Genomic DNA, 12,434 nt, shown 5'->3' with positions numbered 1-12,434 from the left:
GATGCCCAAAATGCTTAAAAAGCTCAATTCAAATGAATAATATGACATCATGAAACAATGACATCTTGTTTAAAAACAAAAAGGGCACATGACTTCTGATAAAGGTGTGAGTGACATCCTTCCTGTATCCAGGTGACAACAGTGATTCAGGGGTACAAAGCCTGTATTTCATTCCTGCTACTGAAAAGATGTATAGTTTTATGGCTTAGTTAATGGTTTACTGGTGAAGGACTGAAGAGGGAGCAAAGTCCATCACCTTTCTCAGTTTGATAGACATGAGACTCTTTTAGTGAAATAGTAAATACAATCCTACATGGTAAATACTGTACATATGGAAAGAAATCACAGCAGAGCTATAGCCTGGAACTCAAGACAAATGCACATTTTATTTGAATCAAATAAACTAAATGGTTTTCTTTAATCTACAACAAATATTCCTGTACACACACACACAGAGTCTACAAAACATGAACACCTGCTCTTTGCAGGGACCAGTGAATAATGAGTGCTCTTGAAAATAGACATCATATACACGTGTATCATCATATAAAAGCACGTGTAGATGTGATATCATTGGTTTTTGACACAATAGCTCCCTCGCCATCCCCTGTAGTGACAGTGGGAGGGGTTTCGTGACCGTGTGGTTTTCGTATCTTAGGGTTTAGGCCTCCACCTCAGCATTTGGGGAGATGATGACGACCTGTAGGCTCCTGGGTCCGTATTCACATATAATCTTACTGATTATGATGTAAAAAGGTTAAACTAATTCTAGATCAACACTTTGTTGAGTTACACTAGGGCCTGTATTCACAATATGTCCCCATTGTGTCCTCTCTTCTCTCACAAACACATACAAGCATGATTATCACAAAAGCCCTGCATTATTTTGTAGTGTGTGTGTATAAGTTAGTGAGAGAGCACTGAATACAGATGGCATTTACATGTGTGAGTTTGAGAGACAAACGTAGAGCTTGTGTGTGTGGGGTAAATGGAGAGTTGGGCTTTGGTTTGTGTGGCCAGCAAGGCTGTTGATACTACATTTTTACATTTTAGTCATTTTGCAGACGCTCTTATCCAGAGCGATTTACAGTAGTGAATGCATACATTTCATTTGTTATTTTTTTAATATATTTTTTATTTATTTTGTACTGGCCCACAACCCTGGCGTTGCACACTATGCTGGCGTTGCAAACACCATGCTCTACCAACTGAGCCACAGGGAAGACCTACTATTAACAATCTATTGTCATCTGTTAATTTATACATAAATTTATACATAAATTAACAAGGCCAGTCCATCCATATGCATTCACCCAGTCCAGTGCGCTCTACAGGGGGCCGCTGCCACCGTTTCCTCCCCCACCAGGACCCTTCGTCCTAAGGTCGTGCCACACCTTTACTAGAGGCTCGCGATTCTTCCATATCAGCTCATGGCCATACATGATGTACCAGCTACAAAAAATAAATCAGAGAGAGAGAAAATAGGTGAGGAACATATAGAGATAAGAAGAGAGGTAGAATGACAGAGCTTAAACGAGAATAAAATAACATATCTTAATTTGACAATTTTTGGCTGTCGTAGTACCCAATCCAATACCACAGATGTACACGATAGGTTGGGAGCAGCACAGGGTAACAGAAGAAGAGTGGTGCCCCTGGAGCAGTTTTGAGGGGGAGGGATGGGGTAGAGGATTAAGTGACCCCCAAACAAAAATTGTCAAAGCCGGGGTATTGTGGAGAAGATGGTCAAACGACAGCTAGCTTGACTAGATGTTGAGATGTTTTGTTGCTGCCCTGTGAAACAGTCATTTTAATGGGGATGAGTTTGTGAGAGAGTAATTGAATAAGTGAGTGAGAGCAGACAGACAGATGGACTTGAAGCTGACTTGCATGCCAAAAAGTTTTCCACCTAGCTGAACAGAGTGAGACTTACATGCCAAAAATAGCTCCACCTAGATGGGCCGCGTGGTCGAAGTACCGCCATCCTAAAACTAGACCTGCTGTGTCCATAGCTACTATGGCTTTCAATGCCTGGACAGGAGAAAAAGGATGGTGTGAATAAACAGGACAGCAAATAACTTCCTGGAGTGACACTTACATTTTAGTCATTTAGCAGACATGCTAATCCAGAGCAATTTACAGTGCATTCATCTTAAGATAGCTAGGAGGGACAAGCACATATCACAGTCATAGTAAGTATATTTTCCTCAATAAAGTAGCTATCAGCAAAGTCAGAGCTACTAAGGGGGAGAAAAAAAAGTCAAGTGCGAGTGTTAATTCACAAAAAGGCATTTTTATTTATTTATTTGGGATTATTTAAATTGCTCTTTTGCCAAGAATCAGTGATCCAAGTCCTTGAGAGCTCTCCTGGTGTGTGCATCCTTCAAACAGCATGCTTGATGGCAATTTTGTTGTTAGTCAATGTCAAAGCTTGCTTGCAAGAGCTGCCCTCTCCCGATTGGCTATCAGGCGGCAGCGTTGCTGAAATTTGCATAAACTTGGGAAATGTTTGAACTTTGGTCACTAGCTCTCTAGCTCCGGTGTCTCCTCCTTTATTTGAAAATGACTGGTTGCTGGTAGCTAGGTGGCTGATTATCACATAAGACACGGGTCACATAAGACACCCTACTAAAGGCATTTCACAAAAGCCACAATAAGACCAAATCCTAATTGTCAAAACACATACCAAATCAGACATCGTAACAAAAATCTGAAATACCAACAATACTAAATCCCCAAGTAGCATAAAAATGGGTGCAAAATGCATACATTGTGATGCCAGAATGATAATTGTAAACATGCACATCGAAGGACAGTTTGTGACTACATTCTGATTCTGTACCCTTCTCCTGAACTGTACACATGTACACTCAAGTGATGAGGGGGAAAAAATAGATATACACTGAACAAAAATAAACGCAATATGCAATAATTTCACAGAGTTACAGTTCATATAAGGAAATCAGTCAGTTGAAATAAATTCATTAGCCCCTAATCAATGGATTCACATGACTGGGCAGGGGCGCAGCCATTGGTGGGCTTAGGAGGGCATCACTTGGGAGCCAGGCCCACCCACTGGGGAGCCAGGCCCAGCCATTAAGAATGAGTTTTTCACCACAAAAGGGCTTTAATAGAGACAGAAATACTCCTCAGTTTCATCAGCTGTTTGGGTGGCTGGTCTCAAAAGATCTCGCAGGTGAAGAAGCAAAATGTGGAGGTCCTGGGCTGGCATAGTCAGACGTGGTCTGCGGTTGTGAGGCCGGTTGAACGTACTGTCAAATTCTCAAAATTTACGTTGGAGGCGGTTTATGGTAGAGAAATGAACATAAAATTATATTTATTTGTCCCGAGCAGAAGGTGCACCTGTGTAATGATCATGCTGTTTAATAAGCTTCTTGATCTGCTACACCTGTCAGGTGAATGGATTAACTTGGCAAAGGAGAAATGCTCACTAACAGGGATGTAAACAAATTTGCACAAAATGAGAGAAATAAGCTTTTTGTGCGTATGGAACATTTCTGGACCTTTTATTTCAGCTCATGAAACATGGGACCAACACTTTACATGTTGCATTTATATTTTCGTTAAGTATAGCTCAATATCGCAATTTCAATTTTTGAATTAGTTTCCTGTACCTGTACCAAAATTCCAGTATTTTTCCTTCATAGCTTGTTCTCCATCTTTTTAAATAGGGAACCAGCACTTCTATGATTTCAGCACTTTTATTTCCATGACTGATCAAAACTTATTTTCTCATGGCTCTCTTGCCCTTCTGCAGCAGCAATATGTTTGGAACATCGAATCGACATAAAACCAGTATCGAATTGCAATATATGGCATACAGTTGAAGTCGGAAGTTTACATACAATTAGGTTGGAGTCATTAAAACTCATTTTTCAATCACTCCATACATTTTTTGTTTAACAAACTATAGTTTTGGAAAGTCGGTTAGGACATCTACTTTGTGCATGACAAGTCATTTTTCCAACAATTATTTACAGACAAATGATTTAAATTATAATTCACTGTATCACAATTCCAGTGGGTCAGAAGCTTACATACACTAAGTTGACTGTGCCTTTAAACAGCTTGGAAAATTCCAGAAAATGATGTCATGGCTTTAGAAGCTTCTGACAGGCTAATTGACATCATTTGAGTCAATTGGAGGTGTACCTGTGGATGTATTTCAAGGCCTACCTTCAAACTCAATGCCTCTTTGCTTGACATCATGGGAAAATCTAAAGAAAACAGCCAAGACCTCAGAAAAATAATTGTAGACCTCCACAAGTCTGGTTCATCCTTGGGAGCAATTTCCAAATGCCTGAAGGTACCACGTTCATCTGTACAAACAATAGAACGCAAGTATAAACACCACGGGACGACGCAGCTGTCATACCGCTCAGGAAGGAGACGCCTTCCTAGAGATAAACGTACTTTGGTGCGAAAAGTGCAAATCAATCCCAGAACAGCAAAGGACCTTGTGAATATGCTGGAGGAAACAGGTACAAAAGCATCTATATACACAGTAAAACAAATCCTTATTGACATAACCTGAAAGGCTGCTCAGCAAGGAAGAAGCCGCTGCTGCTCCAAAACCGCCATAAAAAAGCCAGACTACGGTTTGCAACTGCACATGGGTACAAAGATCGTACTTTTTGGAGAAATGTCCTCTGGTCTGATGAAACAAAAATAGAACTGTTTGGCCATAATGACCATCGTTATGTTTGGAGGAAAAAAGGGGAGGCTTGCAAGCTGAAGAACACCATCCCAACCGTGAAGCACAGGGGTGGCAGCATCGTGGGGGTGCTTTGCTGCAGGAGGGACTGGCACACTTCACAAAAATAGATGGAGTCATGAGGAGGAAAATTATGTGGATATATTGAAGCAACACCTCAAGACATCAGCCAGGAAGTTAAAGCTTGGTCGTAAATGGGTCTTCCAAATGGACAATGACCCCAAACATACTTAAAAAAGTTGTGGCAAAAATGGCTTAAGGACAACAAAGTCAAGGTACTGGAGTGGCCATCACAAAGCCCTGACCTCAATCCTATAGAAAATTTGTGAGAAGAACTGAAAAAGTGTGTGCGAGCAAGGCCTACAAACCTGACTCCGTTACACCAGCTCTGTCAGGAGGAATGGGCCAGAATTCACCCAACATATTGTGGGAAGCTTGTGGAAGGCTACCCAAAATATTTGACCCACGTTAAACAATTCAAAGGCAATGCTACCAAATACTAATTGAGTTTTGAGCCAAAGGTTTTGATAATGACACAAATATAAATTTTCACAAAGTCTGCTGCCTCAGTTTGTATGATGACAATTTGCATATACTCCAGAATGTTATGAAGAGTGATCAGATGAATTGCAATTAATTGCAAAGTCCCTCTTTGCCATGCAAATGAACCCCCAAAAACATTTCCACTGCATTTCAGCCCTGCCACAAAAGGACCAGCTGACATCATGTCAGTGATTCTCTCGTTAACACAGGTGTGAGTATTGACAATGATAAGGCTAGAGATCACTCTGTCATGCTGATTGAGTTTGAATAACAGACTGGAAGCTTCAAAAGGAGGGTGGTGGTTGGAATCATTGTTCTTCCTCGGTCAATCATGGTTACCTGCAAGGAAACACGTGCTGTCATCATTGCTTTACACAAAAAGGGCTTCACAGGCAAGGATATTGCTGCCAGTAAGATTGCACCTAAATCAACCATTTATCGGATCATCAAGAACTTCAAGGAGAGCGGTTTAATTGTTGTGTAGAAGGCTTCAGGGCGCCCAAGAAAGTCCAGCAAAGTTGATTCAGCTGCGGGATCGGGGCACCACCAGTACAGCGCTTGCTCAGGAATGGCAGCAGGCAGGTGTGAGTGCATCTGCACGCACAGTGAGGCAAAGACTTTTGGAGGATGGCCTGGTGTCAAGAAGGGCAGCAAAGAAGCCACTTCTCTCCAGGAAAAACATCAGGCACAGACTGATATTCTGCAAAAGGTACAGGGATTGGACTGCTGAGGACTGGGGTAAAGTAATTTTCTCTGATGAATCCCCTTTCCGATTGTTTGGGGCATCCAGAAAAAAGCTTGTCCGGAGAAGACAAGGTGAGCGCTACCATCAGTCCTGTGTCATGCCAACAGTAAAGCATCCTGAGACCATTCATGTGTGGGGCTGCTTCTCAGCCAAGGGAGTGGGCTCACTCAAAGAATGGCACCAACACATCCTCAGAGCAACTTCTCCCAACCATCCAGGAACAGTTTGGTTACGAACAATGCCTTTTCCAGCATGATGGAGCCCCTTGCCATAAGGCAAAAGTGATAACTAAGTGTCTCGGGGAACAAAACATCGACATTTTGGGTCCATGGCCAGGAAACTCCCCAGACCTTAATCCCATTGAATTTGTGGTCAATCCTCAAGAGGTGCGTGGACAAACAAAAACCCACAAATTCTGACAAACTCCAAGCATTGATTATGCAAGAATGGGTTGCCATCAGTCAAGATGTGGCCCAGAAGTTAATTGACAGCATGCCAGGGAAGATTGCAGAGGTCTTGAAAAAGAAGGGTCAACACTGCAAATAGTGACTCTTTGCATCAACTTCATGTAATTGTCAATACAATCCTTGACACTTTTGAAATGCTTGTAATTATACTTCAGTATTCCATAGTAACATCTGACAAAAATATCTAAAGACACTGAAACAGCAAACTTTGTGAAAATTAATATTTGTGTCATTCTCAAAACTTTTGGCCACGACTATGTAAACTTCTGACCCACTGGGAATGCGATGAAAGAAATAAAAGCTGAAATAAATAATTCTCTACTATTATTCTGACATTTCACATTCTTAAAATAAAGTGGTGATCCTAACTGACCTAAGACTAGTATTAAATGTCAGGAATTGTGAAAAACTGAGTTAAAATGCATTTGGCTAAGGTGTATGTAAAACTTCCGACTTCAACTGTAGATAGGGAAATAGTCGTAGTGTGAGTCGACCAAGCACAGGTTAACTACTTATGATTTTATTGCGATTCAATGTTCCAAACATATTGCTGCTGCAGAGGGGCAAGAGAGCGACGAGAAAACAAGTTATGTATATAAACTCAGCAAAAAAAGAAACGTCCCCTTTTCAGGACCGTCTTTCAAAGAATTCGTAAAAATCCAAATAACTTCACAGATCGTCATTGTAAAGGGTTTAAACACTGTTTCCCGTGCTTGTTCAATGAACCATAAACAATTAATGAACATGCACCTGTGGAACGGTCGTTAAGACACTAACATCTTACAGACGGTAGGCAATTAATACATCTTTCTTAGGACGAGGTCTAAGGCTAAGTTGTTGACAACTTGGAAATTGGAGGGTGCCCAATTCAAATAAATAACAGTAAAATTATGGATTATATACATTTAGGAACATACAAGTGTCTTATATCTGTTAAAAGCCTAAATTCTTGTTAATCTAACTGCACTGTCCAATTTATAATAGGCTTTACAGCAAAAGCATGCCTAAAATGTAACAGGCACTTTTGGGTGTCAGGGAAAATGTATGGAGTAAAAAGAACATTATATACTTTAGGAATGTAGTGAAGTAAAAGTTGTCAAAACTATAAATAGTAAAGTAAAGCATAGATACCCCCCAAAACTACTTAATTAATACTTGAAAGTATTTTTACTTACGGTAAGTACTTTACACCACTGGTGGTGAGTAGGCATTGTCTACTAATCTACTAATCTAATCATATGTTGATGTTGGGGGTAGTGCTGGAGATGACAAATGTGAAGTTGAAAATGTTCCTTTAAATCCCTGAGTGAACACTTCTGGAGATGGGTAGAAAATCAAAATGGAGCTTCTGTGTGGTTAAGTGTGCTGTAAGGGTTGTTCACTCACATTGCCTGCAGAGAAAGCATACATCGGGAGGAAGATGATTGCCAGCTTAGCCTCTGGCATTTTGGTACAGACGGCAGCCAAGACTGTCATGATGGCTCCTGACTGGAGAGGACAGGAAGTGATGTCAGAAACAGGAAGTAAAGGGGAATTCCGAAGGGAGTCTAAAATGTTAGTGCTTACCGCTCCAAGAGAGGGACCTAAGCGCCCGCTGGCTGTCTTACACACATAGCTGAACATCGTAGAGATAACACCTTGCAATGAGAAAATGATTATTTATCTGAAAATGAATCTGTACTTTCAGGATTAGTAATCTGTCTATTACATTCTGCCGTTTGTCTCTCACACACACGTGCTGGTACCTGCAGACACGTAGACAGCCATGAACTGCTCCCTGCCTAGCATGGAGACGATGCTGGAGGAGAAGCTCCAGAGGACATACATGTTGGCCGCCATGTGGAAGAAGGAGTAGTGGCTGAAAGTGGACAGGAGCATGGGGAAACACAGGGTTTCTGTGGGTAGGGTACAGACAGGAGGAGGAGATCAGGGAAGTGTCCAATAGGAACGGGGAGGGATCTACAATAATTTTTCCTATAAGAAATATTTTCATTGCAAAACGTTTCGCTAGGGTTTGCTACTGTGTGCACTATTTCCTATTGGACAAGTCTTTTCAGATTATAATCGGTCTATAGAGGCTGTATATTTGTTACATTTTATTTATTTTTTATGCCGTTTTTACTGTAAGAGGTAAGATTTTTTAATATACATGTCAAATAAACTGGATCTCTGTCAGTGTTAATAGTAATAAAGTGCCATGATTAGGGCCTCTAGTTTTGCCTGACCATGTGACCTGACCAGGAAAAACTATAGCCTATAACAAGGGCTCCAGATTTCCCTGGTCAGGTCAAGAAAAACTCAGGGCCCTAATCCTGACACTTATTACTATTAACACTTCCTGAGGCAAAGATCAAGTTACATGTGTATTTGTCATGATACGATAGGACAGTTTCCCCTACTCACTGGAGGCAGGGTTGGATGTGAAGTATTTGATCATAGAGCGCTGGAGGGATGGCACTCTCCAACAGCAAAACACCACAGCATTAGCAGCTATGATCCCTGAGAGAGAGGATAGGAGTAGAAAAAGACAGAATGAATGAGAGATGAGAGATTAGTCGATAATGAAAGATGGGGGGAGGTGCTGACGGGTGGAAAAAGATGGCAGGATGTTCCCTTGAGCAAGGAACCTAAACTGCACATTGGGTGCTGTACTGCGGCTGCCCTCTGCCCCAGCCTTTCCAACATATCGTAATTTCCGGACTATTGAGCGCACCTGAATATAAGCCGCACCCACTAAAAAAATTTAATTTTTTATTTTGAACAGGTGCCTACCGGTACATTGAAACAAATTAACTTTACACAGGCTTTAACGAAACACGGCTTGTAACAAAAAATTAAAAATTTGCAGTAAACAGTAGTCTACCAAGAAAGTCATTGCTCCAGACCAAGCTCCCGTGCAGCAGCTCTTTTTCCTTTTCCAACAGCCAGATCAATCGCCTTCAACTTGAAAGCTGCATCATATGCATTTCTCCGTGTCTTTGCCATGATGAGGGTGACAAAATGACTACCGTAATCAGAATGATGGGAAGTTTGAGAGCACTCGATTTAATCTAAACAGTAAACAAAAAAGTTGTTTGACCTTAACCCGTTTGGCAATTTCATTGGTCTAATGAAAGCTTCATGCCGCCAAAAAATTTAGCATGTCACGGAATGTGTTTAAAAAATATATATATATATTTGAAAGCGGGAAAAATCCATATATTAGCCGAGTCATTGTTTAAGCCGCGAGGATCAAAGCGTGGGAAAAAGTAGCAGCTTATAGTCCGGAAATTACGGTAATGTGTGATTTGAAGTGGTTGGGTACATTTCTGTCTTGTACAGACAAAAAGTATATATCATTTTTTATTTATTTCACCTTTATTTAACCAGGTAGGCAAGTTGAGAACAAGTTCTCATTTACAATTGCGACCTGGCCAAGATAAATTATCTTAAGATAGAGAGGGTAGTAGTGAAAGTGAGAATCATCATCTCCAAATATCTGTATCAACTAGGTTCTATCGAGAGGACACAAGAAAAAACATAATGGGCTTCAGTACAGACTAACCTGTAACAGTACGTTGTCCCTCACTCAAGCTGTTCCACCACTGGTTGATCTGTAACAGAAACAGAACCGGTCTAAAAAAACTGCCACAAATGTAGTGAAACCTGGGTTGTGTTCATTAGGCACTGAACAAAATAAAACTGACTGAAACAAGGAGAGACAACCTGGTCCAATAAGGAACGTACATTTTAGTTTTCTGTTGCAAAATGTTTTAAAACATTTTCTGTTGTGTGTAGTAATGACCACAACCCAGCATAGGGAATCAACTCCCTAAGACATCAGTGTGACGACAGTTCAGCAAGAAAAGAGAGGGGGAGCATTGCGATATTTGGCCTAGCAAACCTGGGGGGGGGCATTGAGATATTTGGCCTAGTGTGAGTGGCAAAGTGCACAACTTGGGCCAAATCAACCCTTTTCCTTATGAAACTTGGAAGATCCCAGCCCCGCAAAATCATAATTCGTCCAAATAATCACCGGAAGAATTGCTCCTCGCAACCCTCATATCCCATTCAGTTTCAAATGGCGGAGAGACTATAACCCCTAACCCCTGTTCCAGGGACCCTCTGCTGCTCCCAGCCTGTTGTACTGTATGTGTATGTTGTGGGGAGAGGCCGGGTACTGCGACAGCAAAATAAAAAATGTCCAGTATAATGTATCAATAAAGATGTATACAAAATAATGGGGCATGGTATAAAAAATATGAAAAAAGGATCAACCCAGTATCATGCATGTTTTGACCCATCCTTCAGCTCACCCGTTTGCGAAGATCCCCCTGTTTCTGCGGCCGTAGTTTCTCCAGCCAGTTGGCCCGTTCCTCGTCAAAGTAGCTCTGGACCCGGGACTTTAGTGACTCATACTGCCAGATGGCCGCTGTGCCAAATGAACAGGCTGTAAACTATCATAGTGTTAGTCCTCCTTATTCCGTCAGTGCTGTGCTGAATTTGCCAATAGACGTATTGAGGTCTCTGTGACTGCAACAGTAATAGCCGTTCAGTGTGTAACAGGTAATGCAGTTATATTGTACTGTGTTGTAGTATAGCTTATCGAGTAGTGTTTGTTTAGTTAAAGAAAGACCTAAAAACCTACCCCTATTGTGAACACCAGGGGCTTGACCAGTCTGCCAAAGCTCCTTGGGTGTGTGTATGCCACTGAGGGCTCCACGGGGGGAGATACACCCCTCTTGTGGATGAGCCTTTCACTGGGCTCTGTGTGTGAGGGCCCTGTCTCCTCTATGACCCCCTTCTTGGTCTTTGTCTCCTTCGCTGCTTTCCTGAAGCTACATCTCTGTTGAGTGTTGAGGGTGAATCTAGGAAAAAGCATAAACAGGGAAGAGTAAGAGCTAGATGATTGGTCAATTAGTTAGCTATAACATCTGAGTAAAAGGAGAAATGGTTTCAATCCTCCTTCTAAAGAAAAGAGAAGTGATTTTGAAAGTAGAGGGAGGAACTTACTAAGTTACTCTGGATAAGAGCATCTGCTTAATCAGTGTTTTTTCATCTTAGTCCTGGGGAGTGGAGTTATTGTTATTGCCCAAGCTCTACCTAATTCCACTAATAAAAGGTTTGATAATGAGTGATAAGTGGAATCCGGGGTGTATTAACTAGGAACCAAAGGGAGGCAAACATAAGCAAAGGGATCGGGGAGGGACGGACCTAACTGAATTTTGTCCGATAGTAACTAGTTCTTTGCAAAACCTTTTCTGTTGCAAAACCTTCTGCAGTGTAAAACGTTTTGCTACTGTTGTTGCTAATGAACACACCCCAGGTGTGTAGTGCTAGGGCAAAAACTAAAATGTGCAACCCTTTTGGTCCCCAGGACTAGTGGTGTAGAGTAATTAAGTAGTACTTTAAAGTATTTTTACTTAAGTCATTTTTTACTTACAACATTCCTAAAGAAAAGAATGTACTTTTTACTCCATACATTTCCCCTTATACCCAAAAGTACTTGTTACATGTTGAATGCTTAGAGGGACAGGAAAATTGTCAATTTCACGCACTTATCAAGAGAACATGTGGTCATCCCAGCCTCTTATCTGGCAGACTCACTAAACACAAATGCATCGTTTGCAAATGATGTCTGAGTGTACCCCTGGCTATCCGTAAATTTGAAAAACAATAAAATGGTGCCGTCTGCTTTGCTTAATAAGGAATTTGAAATGATTTATACTTAAGAATATTTTAGCAATTACATTTACTTTTGATACTTAAGTATACAGTGCATTTGGAAAGAATTTAGACACTTTTTAAAATTTCCCTCAATCTACACACAATAGCCCATAATGACAGAGCAAAAATAAAAAAGTAAATATAACATTTACATAAGTATTCAGACCCTTTACCTAGTACTTTATTGCAGCACCTTTGGCAGCAATTACAGCCTCAAGTCTTCTTGGGTATGACGCTA

At 41.0% G+C, this 12,434-nt stretch overlaps 1 protein-coding gene across 1 annotated transcript in view; it reads right to left on the bottom strand.

Annotated features, from left to right (window-relative positions):
- Nucleotides 1-367: 367 nt before the first annotated feature.
- Nucleotides 368-12,434, bottom strand: part of LOC106579790 (presenilins-associated rhomboid-like protein, mitochondrial) — a 14,531-nt gene continuing 2,464 nt past the window's right edge. Inside the window, exons 2-10 of the mRNA XM_014159972.2 lie at nucleotides 11,118-11,337; nucleotides 10,786-10,926; nucleotides 10,035-10,083; nucleotides 8,894-8,989; nucleotides 8,236-8,385; nucleotides 8,057-8,127; nucleotides 7,877-7,978; nucleotides 1,934-2,031; nucleotides 368-1,452 (exon numbers count right to left, since the gene is read on the bottom strand). Of these exons, the coding sequence (XP_014015447.1) occupies nucleotides 1,329-1,452; nucleotides 1,934-2,031; nucleotides 7,877-7,978; nucleotides 8,057-8,127; nucleotides 8,236-8,385; nucleotides 8,894-8,989; nucleotides 10,035-10,083; nucleotides 10,786-10,926; nucleotides 11,118-11,337 (1,051 nt within the window). The 3' untranslated portion in view covers nucleotides 368-1,328. The remainder of the gene's footprint in view (nucleotides 1,453-1,933; nucleotides 2,032-7,876; nucleotides 7,979-8,056; nucleotides 8,128-8,235; nucleotides 8,386-8,893; nucleotides 8,990-10,034; nucleotides 10,084-10,785; nucleotides 10,927-11,117; nucleotides 11,338-12,434) is intronic.

This window comes from Salmo salar, chromosome ssa20 (genome assembly GCF_905237065.1).
Source record: "Salmo salar chromosome ssa20, Ssal_v3.1, whole genome shotgun sequence".
NCBI lineage: Eukaryota > Metazoa > Chordata > Actinopteri > Salmoniformes > Salmonidae > Salmo > Salmo salar.
The sequence above is the reverse complement of the archived record's forward strand: the minus strand, read 5'-3'. Positions and strand labels throughout refer to the sequence as shown.